This window comes from Zosterops lateralis (assembly GCF_965231275.1).
Source record: "Zosterops lateralis genome assembly, chromosome: 16".
In the NCBI taxonomy this organism is placed as follows: Eukaryota; Metazoa; Chordata; class Aves; order Passeriformes; family Zosteropidae; genus Zosterops; species Zosterops lateralis.
The window spans coordinates 7,428,535-7,449,651 of NC_139776.1; the positions used below are offsets into that span (position 1 = coordinate 7,428,535).

Here is a 21,117-nt window from a genome sequence, read left to right on the forward strand (position 1 = left end):
GGGAACGTTCCTGGTGCCATCCCTGCGCGCTGCTCTGGTGGCACCCATGGGGATACCGGCAGCAGAGGAGCAAGGGAGGGGGAGCGGGTGGAGAAGGGGAGGGAAAAGGTTCCCAGTGGGGCTCCTGGGAATCAGTTATCAGCTCTTTTAGGGAGCTTCATTCCCCCTAGTGCTGCAGCTGGCACCTACCTGTGTGGCTGGCGTGTCCTTGCTCCTCGGTGCTGGTGCAATAAGGGACTGTCCTCGTGTCTCAGTGGTGAGGGCTGGCTGAGGTCCCACTGTGCCCCTGCCATCCTGGGCAGCTGCCACCCTGTTCCCTGCCGTGCTGCCAAGGCACTGGGAGGATGCACAGAGCTGGTGGCAGTGCAGCCAAGGAATGCAGACAGCTCGACACACGATGGTGCAGATAATTCAAATTAAATTTTAATCTAGCATGAATTAATACTGTGGCATTAACATTTCTTCATCAGTACCAATTACAGTACATTAGCAGCTACTGCTGGAGAACACAATAGTCTCTAATATGCGTCATTAATGTGTAACAGATCCCTCTGGGTCATGCCTTACCCACCCTAGATAAAAGCAGCAACAGAGGCAGGCAGGGGCTTGCAGCCAGTGCACCCCTTTGGGGCTGGCTCTTACTCTGGGGCTATCATGATCCCAGTGGCATTGTGATCCTGTGGCACTGCAGCCAGGGTTGGCAGTGACCCCTCCAGCCTCACCCAGGGTCAGGTTTAGCACTGTCACCTGCAGACCCTCTCTCCCAGCTGGGCACAGAGTCCTCATCCACAGAGGCCAGAGGCTCCACCACGGCTCTCAAACATCTGGAGGATGGCGATCGTGGTCTGCAGGTAGGTTTGAACCCAAAGTCCTTTGTGCCTCTTTCTTCTGATGCACCAGCCAGGCAGACTTGGTGGGTGGGAGGGAGGGGAGTGGGCTACCCCCACTGGTGTGGGGCACAGCAGCCTGGGGTGAGTCCACACTGGGCCGTGGCATCACTCCATCCACTTGCCACTGCAGCTCCATTTGCTGTGGCTCTTTTCCCCAAGGCCAAGGGGAACAGCTGGTGATTCATACACCTGCGCCATGGAGACGTGGCGATCGCAGAGAAACCCAACGCTGGGGTAAAAAGGGACTTTTCTTTCTGATGGTATAGTAAGAGAGATGGAAAGGATAGATGGGATGGAACTGAGATGAGATGAGATGATGAGATGCAACAGGGCTCCTGCCTACAGCGGCCACCAGGGACTGGCTATGGTTCTGGGCTTGTGCCAAGGACCAGGCTGCAGCCAGGGTAAGGGGGTGACATCTTGTCATGTCCTTGCTGGGAGCAGCATCTGGAGGTGAGTCATATGGGAATGGGCACAGGCACAGGTCCCTGTGTATGTCCCCAGGAGCACCTCACAGATGGAGGTGGTGGGTGCCCAGTGCTTGTGGAGAGATGATGGCCCCCCAAGATGGGCCCCCCCTGTGTCACCTGGCACAGGGACAGTGACAGGTTCTGTGCTGTCTTCCCCTCTCCAGGCAGCATCTGCAGGGAGAGATGGCACGGTGGGCACTGGCACTGGCACTCTGCCTGTCCCTGTCTGCGGTGGCATCTGCCGACTGTGTCACCCAGTGCTCCCTCTGCGCAGCCCAGCCCCGCGGAGCCGAGAGCAGCATCCAGCCCCTGGTGAGTGCTGCCCACACACGGGTGTGAGCCAGGGGGCCACAGCAGTGGAATGTCACAGGTGCTGGGGGGCAGAGCTGGGTGGCACCTGGTGTGGTGGTTATGGGCACCCCAGGGTGCTGGGTTGTGCAAACATGGGCTTCTCACTGAGCTGAGCAGCACGGTGGGCACGGACCCCCGGGCTTGGGGTGGGGACACGCCCAGGGTGGGGTGGGAGGAAGGCAGGGGCTCACCCCGAGCACCTGGGGCCGCTGTGGCCGCTGTCTTGCAGATGTGCCTGTGGGAATGCCAGGGCTCCTTGTCACCCGGCCCCGAGTGGGAGATGTGCAGGAAGGCGCTGGCGCTCCTGGCCCCGCTGGTGGCCCTGGCCGAAGGGACAGACCCGTCGCCACAGGAGGCGGAGGAGGCTGAGGCGGAGCCGGAGCAGGGTCTGGGCCCTGCAGAGCTGCCGCTGCCGCCGGCCAAGCGCTACGGAGGCTTCATGAAGATGATGTCCAAGGGGAAGCTGCTGTCCCTGCTCCGCGAGAACGCTCACAGCAAGGGCGGCCTCAGCAAGAAGCTGGGGGGCTTCAGCCGCAAGCCGGGGGAGCGAGCGGCCCCCGAGGACTACCCGGGGCCGGCAGGGGACGGGGACGAGGAGCCCACGGGCGCCGGGGCCGAGGGGCAGGAGCTGCACAAGCGCTACGGGGGCTTCATGCGCCGCATCCGGCCCAAGCTCAAGTGGGACAATCAGAAGCGCTACGGGGGCTTCCTGCGGAGGCAGTTCAAGGTGATCACGCGGTCGGACGAGGACCCCAGCGCCTACTCAGGGGAGGTCTCAGACCTATAGAGCCACCAGGCGTGGGATGGCAGCACCACGGTCCCCACACTGCCACCCCGACTGTGCCATCGCCCCCAGCCCTGTCCCCTGCCCGGCCCGGCGTGGCTGGTGTCACCCTTGCCTCATTCCCCCAGGGGACCATGAGTTCCACCCCCTGTTATCCCTCTCTGGTTCGCCTGCCCATCCTGTGCACGGAGGGGACAGTGCCACTCCTCCGGCTGCAGGCGGTGTGGCTGTGGCCCAGCCCAGGGTTCCCGGGGGCGTATTGCTGGGGTCACGTATCCTCCATCCTCCCGTGGCTGCCGGAGCACAGCAGGGTCTGGAAACCATCGGGGCAGTGGGCTCCGAGCACTGGGAAGGATGAGCCAGGGCAGGATCAGGGAGGTGGCTGCCATGGCCATGGACAGAGGTGGCTGGTGGAACCACAGCACCATCACCAGGTGCTCAAGCGGTGCTGAGCCCAGCCTCCACTCCCCTCCCCGAGCCTCTCACAGTGTCCCACTAATCCCAGCACCCACCCGGTGCCCCTGGGCTCCCCCTCCAAGAACGACTCTAGAGGCAGGGTCAGCCTCATGCCCCCAACACCCAACTCCCCCCTGCAGTCAATAAAAGGCAGATGCCAACTAAGCTGAAGCCATGCTGGCTGCTGAGCCTCCTCTGCAGGGCAGAGCAAGCACCCCAAACTGGGGTGTCCAAATGGGCCAGGGGTGCTGGCTGTGTGACCTGCAGGCAGCACATGGTGGTATCCTTCCTGTGCCATGTGTGTCAAAAGGAACGTAGGACCCCACACACCTCTGGAGCCATATCCTGAGGGTGACAGGGCCAGCTCAGCTGAGCAAGTGCAGGGCAGGGATGCTCAGCCTGCTGCAGAGGCATATAGGGTGCTGGCAAGGTAGCCCCTGCAGCAGCAGGCAGGGGAGACTCCCTTTGGAATTCCCAGCTGCTGCCTCAGCTGGGAATGGGCAGTTGTCCTGAGGGCAGGGGGCAAACTGTCCCTTTTCTGTTCATGTGTGACCCCACCAGCAGCAGCTCAGTACTGAGGAAGCCCAGCCTGGGCAGCAACTTCCATCTTGAGTGTCTGTGTAGCCCCACATGGTAGTTCCTGGCTCTGGTGAGACACAGTTCATGCCCCAGGCACCAGCTCCAGGTTGGAGAAAGGAGTGAGCTCACTGCAGAACACTAGAACACTCGGCTCACCCACAGCACAAGCTGGAGCCAGCATCCAGCCTGCCTGCACACCAGTCTGGGTGCTCCAGCTCAGCTCCCTGCACCTAAAGATGTAGCAGGGCCAGCCCCTGGTCAATCCTTGGCCATAGGGTGCACTGCTCCCCTCCCTTATGGTGCCCTAGGGAACCAGCACCATAGCCCTCATCCCAGCCTCGACCTCCTGCCTTCCTCTTCCCTCCCTCCAGTGCACACTAGAGGGCTGTGCAGGACGAACCCTTGTCTCCTCCGGCAGGACACACAGACCCCCAACCCCACCCTGCAGCCCCAGTGCCAGTGACAAGGTGACCCCTCAGAGCACAGGGACACGTTGATGTGCGGGAGCAGCACAGGACTTTTCACTTTTATTATAAAAATATCTTGCAAGCAAAAAGAAAAAAAAAATCCAAAAGAAAAAAAGTCTGTACAAGCAGTCACATTGCTCCCAAAGCACCCCCAAGGAGCCCAGGCCCTCAAGCCTCCTGCATTTCTACTGCTGCAGGAGCCAACAGAGGGTGAGACTCCACATGGTGGCCCACGTAGGAGGCACATGGAAGACATTTGTCCCCATGGGTGGGCTGGGGGGAGCCTGCCTGGCCCCCCAAGACAGAGCTGGGATGGGGGGTGGGGGGAGCATATAAGTCTCTTATAAACTCTGTAGGGTTTGGGGGATTCTTTACTGAGGCCTCAGTCTTAATTTTGCACATCTTATTCTAGTGTTAAGTACACAGCAGTACACCCACGTACAACACAAAACATTGGGGGTTTCAGCTCTAAAAATTAACAGTTACATGTCAAACAGTCAAAACATGTTACACGGTACCTGCGGGGAGCTCCCGGGGGGAGCCAGGCTGGGGGGGGGGCCCTCGCACGCTTTGTACAAGCCTGGGGCAGCGCTGGTGGGTCCCAGTGCAGGGCAAGGCTGTGCACAGGAAGATGATGATGATGAGGAAGATGCTTGGTGCTGGGGGCCAGACCTGGAGCTCCCCTGGACAGCAGGGTGGGGGCCTCAGCTCAATGGCCTTCCAGCCTCTTGGCCTTGGGGCGAGACGGAGGTCCCGCAGAAGGGACACTTGGGAAGAGAGGCGGACACTTTGGTCCTTCCTTTAAAGCCAGAGTTTGGTGTCCAGGCGTGGTGGCAGGCAGAGCCCGAGAAGGCAGTGTGGGGGCCCTGCTGGTCCTGGGGAGCCGTGGGCCAGGCAGTAGCATCCCCATGAGAGCTGGTGTGGAGGCACTGTACCTGTCCCCTCAGCCCAGCTGGAGCTTCCCAAGGAGCTGCTGCTCCGCTGGCTGAATCTGCTTGCGGGCAAACCCGGCACACTGAGGTTGAGCAACCCTTGATGGGGGTCCTGAAGGGATGGAGCTGGCAGCTCCAGGACCAAATTTCCCCCCAAAATTATGTCTCTCTGGATGGGAGAAGACCCCCCACAAGTATTGTGGGCTCCATTTCCATCCTAAAAACACAGGTACCGCAGCGCACCTTCACATCGCTCCCAGTGCGTCCAAGAGAACAGTCTGCTCCCCCCAGGACAGGGGGTCCCAGCAGCCACTGCTCACTTCCTGGAGATCTGGACACTGGCATACTCAGAGCTGGCCTCCTCGGGGCGTGGGGCTGGCCGCTTGGGCGCCTTGCTGAGGTGCACCATGTCCAGGTCGGCGTAGGTGAGGTTGTCATCGCCGTTGGGCGCCTGGTTGGTCTGGATGCAGGCGTACTCCGACTGCTGGCTCATCTCCACCATCCGCCGGATGGTCTTCCTCTCCTTGTCGAAGTTCAGGTCTGCGTAGGTCAGGTTGTTGGGGTCGGATTCCTGTGTGAGGCACCAAAAGTTCCTCCTCTGGGACAATGCCCCTGTACCCCACAGCCCAGTTTTGGAGTCAATCCCACTGCAGTTCAGCCTGGGGTACCTCAACCCTGCTTGTATGGGGGAATAATGCCAGCAGCCACCACCCTGCAGCCATGCTCTACTCCGTGCTACAGTTTCAAATCGTGAACCACCCTGTCACCCTGCCCTGGCCTCAAAACCACTGCCACAATTCCAGAGCTGTCACTGAAGCCACTCCATCCCAACAGGGCCAGACTGCCCAGTGATGCCCACGTGGGAGCTGGCAGAGCCTGGGTGGGATGGACAGATTGCTGCTGATCACGACTTTGCTTGTAGCTGCGTCACCAAATGCAAAGTAACTCCACAAATAGCCTGGCTGGCTATCGCACAGCTGGTTCTCCAAGCAGCACCAACCCAGACTTTACTGGGAGGAGAAGGAAGGCAGAAAAGATTCTGGGAAGTGGCTACCCTCTTCCTGGGGGAGCCTCTCTTCCACCTCCAGCCACAGAGTGGAGACACTGCAATGTTTCACTGGAGAACCACCACCCTCCACTGGAGACACTGAGATTTTTCACTGGAGAACCACCACCCTTACACTCCCATCTCCAGTGGCTCCTGGCCACTCTCCCTCCCCAGTCCTAGGATGACCCACCTGGGTTGTGGCCTCGCTGCTCTTCTCTGGCTCATGTAACCTGAAAGGTGGGACAAAACCAGTCAGATGGATGGAGCGTCCCATTGCCCCTTTCCCTCATGATGGAACAGCTGGGGAGGTCAGATGCAAGCCAAGGCAGCTGCACCCAGCAAAACAGGTCCTGAGCATTGGCTCATGCTGGTCCAGCTGCCTCTCTGCTGGCCAGAGACCAGCTCCCACCAGCCTGCTCAGCCCCACCACAAGCAAAAAATCCCCATGGGCACAGAAGCCCAGCTTAAGAGATGGGCAGAGACTGTGCTCCTGCCTTCCCTTTCACAAGTTTTGGGGGATACAGCTCTGTCCCAGTCCTGAGGGACTCTGTGGGCCTGAGGTATCCGGCTCAGAGTTCCCACAGGTTACCCAGTGAATAGAAGAGATCTGCACTCACCTGGCAGACGGGGAGCTTTTACCTGCCGAAAGAGAAGTAGTTTAGGAAAAAAGTAATTCAGAAAACAAGATAAACGCCCCATTTCCCTGGGCACAGAGAACACATGCAGAGACTGCTTCAAGGACAAGGACACATCTTTTCCCAGAGGCAACTGACTGCAATTCCCTGGAGTTTCAATCAATTTCATTTAGGACTGTTCCTAGGGGAGAACAGGAGGTGCATGCAAGATTTAGACCAGCCAGAGCTTTCCCTGCAGCCTGCAAACAATCTGGGCAGCTCTATCCATCACCCCACTGGGTAGCACCTGCAGCTGCACTGCCAGGAGTTATTGTCCAATGGGGCAATGAGAAACCCATGGGAAAGAGAAGAAAAATGGGGTCGGGAGCAGGTGCCTCCCTGCCACACACTCGGGTCCCTTACCCTTGATCTGCTTTGTCCGGATGAGGTATAGAATAGCAGCCACCAGCAGGGCCAGCACAGTGCAGACCACACCCACCACGATGTAGATGAGCATATCATCTGAAACATCAATGAAAAGGTCACCATGGCCCAAGAACCTGGTACCTCCCAATCCCTGCAACTTCACAACTGGGATTGGCCCAGTGATACACAAACCATCAAGAAGTACAGCTTGGTGACTGTCATCATCACATCCCCCAGCCCCCTGACACAGAGATTTGTCCTTCAACCAGATTTGGATGGGGCTTTGAGCTTCCTCAGGGGGTGACACCACACAGCCACCCTGGCAGGCACCCCAACCCAGCAGCTCTGACGCACCCTTATCCATCTGGAACCCCTTGCTCAATCCTCCCTGGCCCGGGTTGGAGATCCACAGGAAGGCTGAGTAGTTGGCAGGGGGCTGGGCATCGTGCACCACCATGCAGGTGATCTTGGACCCATTTTTCTCCTCTGTTGCTTGCACCTCCACTTGGCTTCTCAGCTCAAACAAGCCCCGGGACAGCTCTGATGGCCGGGAGATGTTCTCCACCTTTATCCCAATCCCATTCTCCAGCCAGGAAACAGATACATTTGCTGGGTAAAACTCGGTCAGGAGGCAGGTGAAGGTCACAGTCTTGTTCACCTCAACAGGGCCCGGCTCAGTGCGCATTTCACCACTGGGGGGAACTGGAAAGAGAAGCAGAGCTTGGTGTTTGGTGTCCCCGGCTCTGCTGCCCACAGGGTGCCCTGTTCCTGCCCCAGGGACCCCAGCCCCACAGGAGCAGGACACCCCAGCAGGAGACCCCAGCCCTCACCTCGCAGGACTCTGCTGAGCTGGTACATCTCACGCAGCGGGACCTGCAGCGTGGAGTGCCGCACCTCACAGGTGAGCTGGGAGCGGACGTCATCCTTCTGCAGGGTCACCATCACTGTGCTGGACATGTTGTAGGTTTTTGCCTCTGATTTGGTGATCTGGGGTGGCTGAGCTGCCATGGGGTCCTTGTTCTTGAACCATTTCACCTCAATTGTTTTATTGGGAAAGAACCCTCCAGTCGTGCAGGTGAAAGGCACCGACTGCCCCGGCTCCGCTCTCTGCTCAGGCCCAGACACGAGCGGGGGGCTGGGTTTGGCTGTGGGGAGAAGCACGGGGCCATCAGACCAGGCTCTGCCCCCTGCCCAGCCCTGGGCATGCCAGGAGCAGAGTCTCCTACAAGGGCACAGGGATGGCCCATGGGATCCTCTCCTGGACCAGCCCTGAGCCCCTTCCCCATCCCTGCTCTACCTGAGCAGAGCCCACTGAGCTGGTTCCCATCAGGAGCTGCTCTGGGAGCCCCACTCACCTAGCACAGACACCTCTGTGCCACTGCCACGCTGAACCACCTCATCCACACCACTCTCTGACTTGGCAAACTTCACGCAGTAGTAGGTGCCCATGTCCTCAGGCTGAGCATTCCTGATGTGGATGGTGAAGTCTGTGTTGGACTCAGGCACTGCTACTGTCACACGGGGTAAGGAGTTCCCTTTCTGGTCATAGACGGTCTTGTTCTCACTGCCCCAGCCCTTCAGCCACTTCACAGGACCTGGTCCAGGTATTTGTGACATGGTGCAGTTCAGGATGATCGTCTCTCCCGCTGCCACCAGCACCTTGTCCTGGGGCTGCTGCAGACTGTAGCCTTGACCTGTCTGGGCACCCACACCTAGAGGAAAAAGAGACCAATTCTCACTTGGTATTGCACATCCAGACTCCTGACTGTTCTCCCAGCCCAGGGACAGGCTGAGCCCCCCAGGTGACAGGCTGTGGCCACGGGCACAGTGCTCAGCCCACAGGTCTCAGCAGCAGAGCTGGACAGAGCTTTCCTTGGTGACTGTGCTGTGCTCAGTATGGATAAATCATGGAGCACATCCCAGCTGCCCATGTCTCCAACATGCTGAGCTGCCTCCCACAGCCACCTGGCTTTGTCAGCCAAGAGAAAGAAGTGCACAAAAAGAGGTGCTCCAAAGAGCCAGCTCCCATCACCAATGTGACACTGCGTTTTCTGTCCTGAATCTGTCCCATCTCTGCATGGAATCCCAGTCCCAGTGATCCTAGCAGAGCACAGTCAATCCTCCCACCAATGCCAGCCAAGCAGGCACTGTTCCTGCTCAGCAACAACCACAGGGAGACATTGCCTTTGGAGCATCTCCACACCACTGGTCTCTAATCCAGCCACCTGTGCCACACCTCCCTGCACAGACAGACAGTGACATCCCAGATAACCCCTACTACACATCCATGGGATACTCAGGGATTAATTTTGCCAGTGTTTCCCATGACAATATAGTTATTGCAACCAAATTCATGAAAGATTTCAATCCTGGTCACTGCTTGAAGGAACATTTTTTTAGGCTGCATGGGGAGAGAAGTGGAGGAACCACTTAGATCCACCTGCTGGTAACAGGTGGCTGTGGCACCCAGAACTGGTGTCCTGGTCACACAGAAATCACTGTGTTTGAGCAGATAATGCTGAGCAGCATGGGGAACACATGGACCAGCACCCCACATCTCTCACACCAGAGTCATGGAATCACAGAATCTTTTAGGCTGGAAAAGCTCTAAGATTGCTGAGTCCAACCATTAAGCCAGCACTGCCAAGCCCCCAATCAAACCATGACCCCAAGTGCCACATCCACACATCTTTTAAATCCCTCCAGGGATGGTGACCCCACCACTGCCCTTGACAGCTGTCTTACTTTTTCAGAGAACTTTTCCCCAATATCCAACCTAAACCTCCCCTGCGCACCTTGAAGCCATTCGCCCATGTCCTGTTGCTTGTTATTTGGGAGAGGAAAATGACCTCCACCTGGCCACAGCCCTCTTTCAGGGAAATCCGGGACAGCAACTCGTGCCAAGGCTTCCCTTGGGACACAGCAGAATAATCTCTGTCTGGATGCTCCCAGGAGGACCTGCTGTAGGACAAGCTGCTCTGACCCCTCTGGCCACAGCTGGCTCTCACAGAGACCAGAGCTGATTTTTGGCAGCTGTTAATCCCCCCTGACTCACAGTGGTATGTGCCGTACCCACAGATGTTCTCACTGTTCCACTGTGTGTGGAATTACTCAATCTCTATGGCCAGAATTACCAGGAGCAGTTTCTCCAGACCGCCCCAGTTAAAGGCTTTTTGCCCAGGACATCAGTCCACAGCATTCTCAGCCAAAACCTTCAGGCCTTGGTGTTTCCCTTTGAAGGCATGTCAGGGTTCACACGGCAGCAGCATTTGACACCAGAACAGGTTTTTCCCACAAAACAAGCACAGAGGGACAGAGTTGGTTTGTGTCACGTCCAGATGAGTCATTCACTCTGAGCCTTGGTCCTGCACCTGAGCAGTGGTGCCCTGGGCACCTGCAAGGCAACCCCATGCTTTTCAGCTGACACCCAAATTGCGGGGAGCAGCCCTGGAGCAGAGGCCTCGTGCACTCCGTGTGCTGAACACAGCACTGACACAGGGCAAACACCACTGAATCTGCTTCTGTGTCATCTCCTGAACTTCTCCATCTCCTGCTGTCGAGAGACCTTTTGCAAGAAATAGTTGAGAAACGCACAGAGGAAGTTCACAAGCACAGAAGCATCTTTGCATCATCCATCGGTCACCAAACCACTGCACATGCATGTGACACAGGCAGGGACCAGGCTGCTACAGGCAGAGAGACCAGCAACCACACAGACCCTCAGCCCTTCCATGTACCCATGGGGGCCACAACACTGAGTAATGGCTCCACCAAATTGGGCAAACAAAGCTAATTAGCAGGCAGCACTCAGTACAGCAAGGGACATGTCTCATGTGTGGCCACAGGAGCAGGAGGCCAGGGCCACCCCCCAATGCACACTGTGTTCTGTGATGGGTGTGCTACTCACTGCTCCCCTCTGCAAAAGCAATTTCTATGGAGTGGTTACCCCCATGTTTCCTTGAGGGTCCCCTGCACTGGGTAGAACTGCCTGCACCGCCCCACACAGCCCAACCTGAGCGAGCCCAGCACCTCCTCTTCATCCTCCCTCTCTCCATCTGCCCATCTCCCCAAGAGGCACGTGGTGTGCTGAGAGGGAGAGCTGGGGAAGTGCCTGCTTGGGGCCCCAGAGCTGACCCCGACACCAAGGGGTGTCAGGGTGGGCACTGCTCAACCCCAAAGTTCATTTCTTGGTTGCAGTGATGGATCTCAGAGAAACAGCCACAGAAGCACAGGGACATAGAGCTGAGTGTGGCTGGGTGCCCTGCCTGTGGTTGGCTGCCATGCCTGGTGTGCAGCAAGGGCTCTCCTTTACCTTGGCACAAGGATCCTGCCTTCCTGGAACTGCAGGGATTTATCCCTGCAAGCAGCAGGGATCTCTCCCAGGATCCAGATTTGCAGCCAAATGTGGATGGTGTGTATGCATTCCACAGCACCGAGCCCACATTCCCTCCTCACTGGGGCAGCAGCGTGCCTGCCTCCCGTGCCCAGGGATTAGCATGCACAGAGCATGCTGTTGTCCAAGGATAGGATGCAAGGTGCTTTCCTGACTGCTACTGCTCCCAGAGGATTGAGGGGGAAAAAGGGCTTCACACTGCCGGCAGCACTGCCTGCCCAGAGGCATCACTGGCAGCTCTTGGTCACCACAGAAAACACTGAGGCTCCAGGCAGTGGGGCTTTGGGGCGTTTTCCCACATGTTCTGCTCTGCTACCTCAGAGACCCTCACCCAGCTCTGCTGAGATCACCCTGTTCAGGGATTTCTGATGTATGACACACAGCCTCTAGCCATGATCCACGACAGGAACACCTCAACAAAGACCAGCTCGTATCTCCTGGCTGGGAAACAGGAGTCTCAGTCAGACCTGGCTTCTCTGCTTCCTGCCTGCATCCAACACCCCACACCAGGGCCAATCTGACCCCCTCCTGCTCAGAATGACCCCAACCCCCTGCAGCAGCTCACAGCAATGCCCCCCCCCCACCCCCAAGGGAAAACACAAAGGGGAAGTTGGCAGAAAACCCCAGAATACACAAGTCAGAAAATGCAAAGTTTCCAGCAAAGCTTCTTTCCTCTTTCCCCCTGAACACAGCTTCTCCTCACACGCAGCCAATGCCTCCCCTTCTCCTTCCTCTTTTGAGGTGCCCACCCAGTGGGAAAGTGCCCAGCCAAGCTCCCTCCCAGTAGCTCACGACATGCTTGTGCACCAGGAGTGGGATGTTGGGGGGCTTCAGGCCACAAACACGAGACACCACAATTTCTCACTGCTTCCCTGCTTCTCCCCTGTCGCCTGGTGACACTTTTTTTTCTTAGACTTGGATTTCAAACCACTTGGAATTGGAACACGATCCTCTTGCCCCCAAGATCATGGGGAATTTAGGTGCTCTGACCCTGTAATCTGTTCTATCCTACACTCCAGAATTAGCCAAGGGTTTTAGAGCCCTGAAAAGCATCACCTGACAGTTCCTACGTAGGTGGGAGCACCCTTGCGGTGCAGACCCAGAGCATTTCCAGCCCGGAGCAGAGGCAGGAGCATGATCTGGCAGAACCTGCCTCCTTCCCGTTATTCAGTTTAATTTGGGAGTAAAATAATCCCAGCTCTCGCTGCAGTGCAAGTTTTCCATGTCGGTGACACATTTTTTTCTATATTCCACCTTTTGAAGCATTTGATATTGAACAGATTGCAAGAGGCTGGGGTTTAATTCAGGAGAGGCTGCTTGGATGCTTCCTGGTAAAAATAGATTTTTTTCCTCTGAAGGAGCTGGGTAAGGAGGCTCTGGGATGGCTGTGTGATCCAGAAAGGATGTGCAGCTGGTCACCGGCATCTGAAGCCCCACAGTCACTCACTGAAGGAACAGGCCAATGGGCAAGTGAACCCCAAAATAATCCTGCTGGAATTTCACCTGCAGCAGGGCTGCCAGGGGCGGAAACTAACAGGTGCCGCCTATAAAAGGCCTGGAATCTGCTGTTTAGGGAAGGCAAGAAGAGCCCTGGGGATAACTGCCGAGCCCTGGGCAGACCCCAGGGCGCTCAGGGAGGGTTGTAGCAAAGGCTGTGTTTTACATCTGTGACATCAGAGGAAGCCTCAGCTCACACGCAGCCACCATTTCCAAGCTCCCTTCCTCCAGCATCAGCAGAAATTCATCCCAAGAGCCAGAGCCCCAGCAGGAAACTGAATTCCCCTTTGGAAGAGGCTCTGTGAAGCACAGCTGAAATCCTCTGTGGAGACAGACCAGCATGGAAGGGCTCTGCAGGACACAGTCTCTCAATGGGGCTTTGCTGTTTGGTTTCCCACATCTCACTGCCTTTGCCCCACAGGAAGGTCTCCTCCAGGACCTTTCCTTTTCCCCTTCACTTCTGCAGAAGCTGTCAGAGCAGCCGGCAGTGGGAGCCTGGGCCAACTCTGCTGGAGTTCAGCTTAGTTTGAGCCATGGCCCAGGAAGGATTCCGCCATATGGAAAAAAAAGACGTGCACGTTTGCACCTAAAATCAGGGATGCAAATCACTTCACAACCCCGAGGTGGTTTTTTTCCCATGGCCAGCTCAAAGAAATGGGGCTCTTACTCCAAGACCACATTTAATTAAGTTCAGGAGCTTTGCTGGAGCTATTCTTTCACGCAGGAAATCGCGGAGGCTCACTGGGAAGCCGCGCTCACCGCCAAAGCCTTCTTGGCTCTCAGCAGCCGGAGTTTTCAGTTTGGGGCCAACACTTCTCAGTTGTGATCAGGCGACTCAAAGCAAGGAGTGTTGTGCTGAAAGCATTTGCTTTCTACCCAAGTTTGCATCCAACTCTTTGCCCAAGTAAAGCTTTGATGGTAAATATTTCAATGGGCTTGAGAGAATGTGGGTTTCCCCCGCGGAACCCGGGCTGGGCTGTTTGTAGTGTGATCTGGCTGGAAGGGATGGGATTGGAAGAGAGCAAAAAGCTCAGCAGCGGGATGCTCCTGGAGATGAATCACTACTGCCGCAGGTTTGCCTCAAAAACCCCGTCCCTCCCTTGGCAGAGAGAGCGATTCCTTCAAAATCACCCAAAACGAAACTCCCTAGAAAGGAAACATCCTTGAAAGCAGCAGTCACCACAGGGCTTCGTTCCTGGTGGGATGAGAGACTTCCCGCTGCCGGTAAGGGAAACAGCCAAGAGTGGCACACTTAGACTGGTCCTTTGCTGTGCTCCCCAGCTTTTAGAAGGGACTGGTGGAGCCGTGAGCCCCTGGGAGGCCTGGGGCACCCTGAGCCTGAGGCAACACACAGCACAGGGTGCCCGGAGGTGTTGCAATTCCACCGCTTCAGTGCCCAACAGTTGAGTCGAGAAAGAGCCCACAGTGGGGTGAAGCAGGAGGGTAGCAAGAAAAACAAGTTCTCGGCAGAGAAGACAGGCAGCCCTCACCAGAGCCTCCCCATGCCCTCTCCGCTACCATCTCCAAGTGGGAATTGGGACTGCTTGCTGAGATCTGCCTCACCCATAGCTGGCAGGGGGTGCTCGCAGATGGGTGGGAACAACATGCCTCTTCATGCCCCTGCCGAATTCCCTGCCTCGCTGGGAAGGGGAATGTCTGCCTGCCTTGAAGTTTGGTTTGAGAAAGAACCGCCGGGCAAGGGCCCCGCGGGAGCCCCTCGGCCACCGCCGCTCTCGAGGTCACCGCAGGAAAGGTCAAAGCAGCCGAGCGCGGAGAGGCGGCGTCATGTCGGTACCCGGTACCGGAGTGTGCGGGAGCCCGGAGAGCCCAGCACCGAGGGGAACGGAGGACAGGGCAGGGAGACAAGGGGGGAGCAGGGCAGAGGAGAGGAGCAGGGCGGGAAGAGGAGGGAAACAGGGAAGAGCACGGAGAGGAGCTGGGTGGGAGGAAAAGGCGGAAAACAGGACAGAGGAGGCAGGAGCGGGATGGAAAAAAGGGGGAAAACAGGGCAAAGCAGGAGTAGCGCGAGAAGGAGGAGAACAGGGCAGAGCAGGGCAGCAGGGTGGGAGGGAAAGGGGGGAATAGGGCAAGGAAAGGAGCAGGGAGGCAGGCAGAAGGCAGAATCCATGGCTTACCGGGCAGGACGAGCAGCAGCAGGCAGGGCAGTACCCAGGCGGTGCGGCCGGGATCCCGGGGATGCGGCTCCATCGGTGCGGGGAGCGGAGCCCGCGGCTTCACAGCGCAGCCCCGCGCCCGGCTCGGCGGCTGCGTTTGATAAATAAGACAAATCAAATAAATAAAAAAAATAAAAAAAAAATTAAAAAAAAATTAAAAAGGCAAAATAAGCGCAGAACTGCAGCTGGCGAAGGAAATCGCTGTTCTCAGCCCCAAAATGAGGAAGGAGGAGGCCGGGCTTCCCCCCTTCTCCCCCCGCGGCGGGCGGGCAGCGCACACGCACGCACCGACACGGCCCCGCGGCCGCCCGTGGGCTCCGCTCCGCACCGGGCTCGGGGCCGCTCTCGGGGCCGCGGCGGGGCCCGGGCGGGCGCGTGCCCCGGAGCCGCGCGGAGCCGCCTCCCCCCCGCCCCCCCCCGCCGCCGCCGCCTCCGTTGCCGTGGTACCGCGGGGGGACCGAGCCGGGCCCGGCTTGGAGACCCCCCCGGCTCCCGGCAGCCCCGGTTCAGCGCCGCTCCCACCGTGGCGGGGGCGCAGCCAGCCCCGCCCGCCCGGGGCAGAGTCCTCCGGTCAGCCCGGTGTGCGCCTGCCTTAAGGTGGGCTGGGAGGGGAGCCCCGGGAGCCCCCGGTGCCCGGTCCCTGTGGGCCGGGGCAGGGGGAGGCAGCTCCACGGCCCCGGGGCTGCGGGGATGGGGCTCCTCTCGCTCGCCACAGGCTGCCGGTGCAGCCGCCGCTTGGGCACAGCCACAACACACAGCCCGGCATCCCTGGGGGGATTTGGGTCCAGGGGCACACAGCCTTCGGGGTCCTGAACACCACAGACCACTGCACATCAGCCAGGACAGCCCGTGGCAGAGGCACAAATAGCCCTGGGGGTCCCAAATGCCCAGGGACCTCCCAAGGGACCACGCAGGGCTGAGCTGTGAACCCGTGGCAGAGACACGGTTTTTGGTGGCGTTTTGCCGGTGCCACAGGGACAGGTCAGCTTGGCCCACAGGGGTCAGGGCTGGGAGGGGACACTGGGGCAGCACAGACAGGCAGAGGGTGGATGGGGAGGGAGAGGAGATTCCTCCACAGCAAGCCGGGAAAATGGGGACATCCCCACGATGTCCCCTGAGCGAGAGCCTGCATGAGGGAGAAGCGAGAGCCTGAGGACAAGGCATCTGTAATGGTAGGCAGGGCTGACGAAGAGGAGGAGGGTACCAGGGTGTCAGCATGCGTGGGATTCATGTCCCTGCACTGCCCTGCTTCTCCCTGACACAAAGTCCTTCCCAGGGGAGTCGCAAGGACACATTCTCCACTGCCTGCACCTGTCACAGCTCCTCACACCGCCCAGGGGCACTTCAGCCAGGCCAGACCTGGTACCTGGGATGCCTGGTACAATGCTGGCAGCTCCCAGCACCACCCCACTGTCCCCCCTGCCCTCCCAGGATGGGGTAGACACTGCAGAGCGGGAGCTCCCAGCCCACCCACCATCACCTGCAGCATCCCCAGCGGCACAGATCCCACCGGCTGCTCTCCCACACTGGGCCGGGTCCCTGAGGACAGCACTGGGTGCCACACTGGAGGACCCGCTGCCGGCTCACCCCTCCTCCCGTCCCTCCCCAGGCAGCCGCCAGGGCTGTCGGTTTTATTTAGAGCCTCGCACAAACACAGCCGAGATATCTGAAGTGACTTGGCACCATCAATCTGCGCACGGCGTCCGCCCGCGCATCCCCGGCCCCGCCAGCCTCCCCCTCAGCCCCAGCTACGCCCATGGGCCACATCCAGCCTTAATTTAGCACTGCTGGGAGCCGGGACCAGCTCCCCAGGCTCCTGCACTCGCCTCCCTCTGCAATCCCCCGGCAGCTGGAGGATGCACTCAAGGGTTGTGGCCAGTACTGCATCCACTGGAAAAACTTTTGTGGCCAGCAGCACTGGTCCTGGAAAGCCCAGTGCAGCCATCATTTCCCTTCACGGAGCTGGCCAGAGTGGCCAACGAGGAGCAGGGATCCAGAGGAGCTCTTGGATTTGGCCTTTTGCTCATAGCAATAATTTCTTTGCACAGGAATGGGACATGAAACACGTTACTGTGGTCCACAGGAACCCCACAAGAAGAAGCAAAGAGGCCGGTGCTGAGCTCTGGTCACTGATGACCAGTGATAAGACCTGAGAGAACTGTACGAAGCTCTGTCAGGGAGGTTTGAGGTTGGGTATTAGGAAAAGGTTCTTTTTCCAGAGGGTGTTTGAGTACTTGAATAGGCTCCCCAGGGCACTGGTCACAGCCTCAAGCCTGTCAGAGCTCAAAAAGTGTTTGGACAATGCTCTTGGACACAGGGTGGGATCCTTGGGGTGTCCTGTGCCAGGACAGGAGTTGGACTTGATAATCCTTGTGGGTCACTTTCAGCTCTGGATATTCCATGGGATTAACAGTGCAGCTACACCACCACGGGCAGTGCATCCCACCCAGCCCAAGTCCAGAAACAGGGACTCTCAGGGCAAGTGGGTGCCCAGCAGAAGGGCAAATGCCAGGGACACACTGCAGCCGTTCACAGCCACCTTTCCTGGTTATTTTTACATGGAAGCGCAGATCCTGGAGGCCTGGTTGGCTTCAGCCTGTCTGGGATGTTCTGCCCGGTGTTGAAGGTTCAGACAACCTGTTCAGAGGCGATCACAGAGCAGAGCCAGCCTGCACACAAGCAGCAACCACCGCAGAGTGCTCGGGAAGGGAAGTTAGAGCTTAAAAAAGCTCTGTAAGAGAAGGTACCGCGCAGAGCAGATGGCGCGGCGCGAGCTTCCCGGGAAGAGCTGCTATTGCTCCCCATTAGGAAGCATATGGGCAGGCTCAGCTGCCTCCCCTCCTACCCATGGCCCTTCCACTCGGCATCACAGGGGCCCTGCTCCAACATGAGAGCTTTGGAGGATACAGCCTGGCAGGGCAGCCCCTGCCCTGCACTGGGCAGGGAACCAGGGGGAGAGGAGCCTTCGGCTCCCTGTGTGCCTGAGACAGAGGGACAACACAAAATTTTGGGAGCGCAACTCTGCCATCATCATCACCCTCCTTCTGCACAGAACACCCACAGTGAGCAGGAGGCTGCAGCACTGCTTGGCAGGGCAGGCAGCTCTGCCAGGCTCTCTGTGCTGCCAACGGGCACCCAGGCTGAGCTTGCTCTGCAGCATCTCCGTGCTTCAGCTCAAAACCCCTGCTCCAGCGGGGAGGATTCCGGAGACCCTGGAGGATTCCAGAGCTGGGCTCTCCCTGGCCCCAGGAGCTGGGCAGCAGCCAACATGGGGACAGGGCAGTGTTTCAGGAGAGCTTTACAAGAATAAGTTGATTTTCACAGCTCTGAGGCACAGTGAGGAACTTGCATCACGCTGCTAGCACCTGTTTGGGGAATGCACATGCTCTGTGTGCCAGGGCTGGGCCAGGCTCAGTCACCCCCATAGGTTTGGGTCCTGGACAGGCAGGGGTTTGCTTCCCTTCCCTATTCCCAACAAGGTCCACAGGCACAATGTCCTTTTTGCATTCCCTTGTTCCCAGCTGGGCAGCTCTGCAGGATCTGCTCCCTCCCCAGAGAAGGCGGGGATCCATCCACACACAGAGACCCCCAGCCAGGGCAACAGCACCCCATCTCTTGTGGCAGCATCCAAAGGGAGCAATTGCAGCCCTGCCAGAGCAATCCCAGTGGAAAGTCTTGCAGCACTGGTTTTGCCCAGACTGTTTTTTCATGCCATAATCAGCTGCTTCTCTGATCCTCTCCCAGCCCAACGGCCCCCAGGAATAACAGTGGCTCACTTGGCTGGAGGGGATTCCCAGGGGATGGAGATGGGAGAGGTCCCAGTCTCTGCCCTGCAGGGCCAAACCTGGGCCTGTTAATGAATCACATTTCACTGATGGAGGTGACTGCAGTCTTTCCCTGCCTGGGACTTTGTCTCTCCATGATCCCCACTCCAGCAATGGGATGGTGCAGTGGGAGAAGTACCAATAGCCTGAGTGGCCACATCACACCAGAACACAGCAGTTGTCCCAAAATGCTCAGTCCACCCTTCAAAACTCAAACCAGTTTAGGGATACAGAAAAAAACTACAAATACTTTGGATATCAGCCTGGAAAATGCTTCAAATACAGCACCCAGAGGTGCTGTGGGCACAGAGCCATGCCCAAGCACCAGCAAGCAGCCAGAACTTGTTGGAGCTCTCCACAATAATGACTCAGTGACCTTAGAGGTCTTTTCCAATCTCAAAGATTCCTTGATAAACTGAAAAACACAGCGCCAAGCACATGGAGCTGCAGGGACTCACCACCCTGGGGAAACTCAGCACCATCCTGGCCCAGTCCCAGCCACAGACACCTCTCAACCCCCCAAGAGGTGCTACTTTCACAGCTCACCACAACCAAACACCCTGTGGGACCACATCAGAGCACCAGGCCCACACAAGGTCTGTTCTAGTACCCACAAGACAGTGCAGCCTCCATACAGCCTGAGAGCAACATGTTCCCCTCATCCATCCTCCAACTTCAAAAACAAATTTCAAGACCCCTCCAGCTTAAGACCCAGGTGGACATATCCTCCAGCCCCCACCCCCACCTCTCAGGCTTCAGTCAGCACCCAAAGAGGGCCTTCAGCTGGAAGAGAAACTCAAATGTCTCTTGAAGCGGGGAGCACCAATTACACTGCTGATATTTAGGGCTTCCAGCACAACAAATGGAGCTGCAGCTTCATTAGGTACCTTGCCAATTTAGTCCAAGACACGCAGTACAGGGGAAGCTTAAATTAGTTTATCTCATGTTAACTTATAACAAGCAATATGCTAATGTGGGCATAGTTTTCATGGACTGTGACCCAGGGAAGGGGCACCCACAGCCCTCTAAACATAGATTTAAGAAGCAGGGGTATGTATCCTACCTGTCTCCTTGTATGCCTGCAATAGCATCCAGCACCATAAACACCTGCAGCTAAGGAAGGGGTGCACCAAATCACCCTTTTTAATGGGAAAGACCCTGGAGAGGGTGATGAGCTGCAGGGCCTTGTTAAGGCTGTGATTGCCAGGAGATGGGGGTAGGCTGTGGAGGAGGCTCTGTGCCTGGGCTTTGCCCCTCTGTTTTTGAGGGGGCTCGTAGGAACTACCTGGAATTGTTTTAGCCAAGCTTTTATTGGGTGATTTAGGAGTTACAGCTGAGTTATTTCAGCTCTCTCAGGTCTTTTTCAGGGCTCTGGGGCCCAGTTGGTGCAGATAGTGTGGGGAGGATGAGTGGGGTGGAGGTGAGGTGCTCCCTGACAAAGGGCATTTTCTGAGGAGGCCCCTCTGTGCACAATGGCCAGGCCCCCTGGGTCTGTTTCTGCCCCCTCCTTAGGGAGCAGGACTTCAAATCACAGCCCACTTAATTTTAGTGTACCTCTGCCGTTGAATTAATCCCCAGCAGTGCCAGGATCAGCTGGTTCCCTCCAAGCCCCTGAAATGACTTTCAGGGAGGATGAGGGAGGGATACAGCACTGCCTGCCCACGCTGGGCTTTGCTGGGTTGGAGTGATGCTCTGAGTGGCCTCATGGCACTCACACACTGTCACCCCCGACTTCAGCAGTGGCAGCAGAGCCCAGTGTCAGACCACCCACCACCATCAGAATGTCCATCACTGTCTACCAAGCAAGAAGAAAAACCCACAGGCTGCAGCAGGGACTGTATCCACAGGGCAGCTCAACCATCCCAGGGCTGGGCTGTGCTGTTCTGTTCTCCCAGGCTGCTCCCACCCAGCAGTGGTGCCCTGTGGGATGCTGCAAAGTGGGTAAATTGGCCAGGCTTCCTTAATGCAGCCCAGCACACTCACACTCTGGGGGAATTCCTCACGTCTGTGTCAGAGCAGGAAAGGTGGTTTATATCCTGTGCCTGGCCTGGAAACGGCCCTGGCTGACCTGAGGTGAGGGGTTTTAGGGTAAAACTGCTGACAGGCTGGGAAAGCCCAGCAGCAGTGTCAGCTGGGAAGGACAGGGCTGGCAGTGCTGGCGCCTGTGCCCGCTGAGGTGTGGAGAGCGCTGGCAGAGCTGTGCTGACCTTTG

General features: G+C 57.7%; 2 protein-coding genes across 2 annotated transcripts; one reads left to right on the plus strand and one right to left on the minus strand.

The window, feature by feature from the left end:
• Positions 1-485: 485 nt before the first annotated feature.
• On the plus strand, positions 486-2,498 carry PDYN (prodynorphin; the record flags this gene model as incomplete). The annotated part of the gene is made up of 3 exons (XM_083873529.1): positions 486-851; positions 1,525-1,672; positions 1,941-2,498. Exons 1-3 carry the CDS (start codon positions 832-834, stop codon positions 2,496-2,498), a joined length of 726 nt encoding a protein of 241 aa, XP_083729655.1. The 5' UTR covers positions 486-831.
• A 1,469-nt stretch (positions 2,499-3,967) lies between these two features.
• LOC310916176 (tyrosine-protein phosphatase non-receptor type substrate 1-like) lies at positions 3,968-15,235 on the minus strand. The gene is made up of 8 exons (XM_083873521.1): positions 15,043-15,235; positions 8,373-8,729; positions 7,848-8,162; positions 7,372-7,719; positions 7,015-7,113; positions 6,595-6,616; positions 6,168-6,207; positions 3,968-5,500 (listed from the first exon to the last, which is right to left on the minus strand). Exons 1-8 carry the CDS (start codon positions 15,113-15,115, stop codon positions 5,246-5,248), a joined length of 1,509 nt encoding a protein of 502 aa, XP_083729647.1. The 5' UTR covers positions 15,116-15,235; the 3' UTR covers positions 3,968-5,245.
• Between the last annotated feature and the right edge of the window lie 5,882 nt (positions 15,236-21,117).

What these genes read in the sequence shown, in the direction of transcription:
- LOC310916176 (XM_083873521.1), bottom strand. Translation starts at nt 15,115, where the DNA reads ATGGAGCCGCATCCCCGGGATCCCGGCCGCACCGCCTGGGTACTGCCC. An exon ending in GCTCAGCAGAGTCCTGCGAG is followed by an intron (nt 7,720 to 7,847) that starts GTGAGGGCTGGG and finishes TTCTCTTTCCAG; the next exon opens with TTCCCCCCAGTGGTGAAATG. An exon ending in AAAAGCTCCCCGTCTGCCAG is followed by an intron (nt 6,208 to 6,594) that starts GTGAGTGCAGAT and finishes CCCACCTTTCAG; the next exon opens with GTTACATGAGCCAGAGAAGA.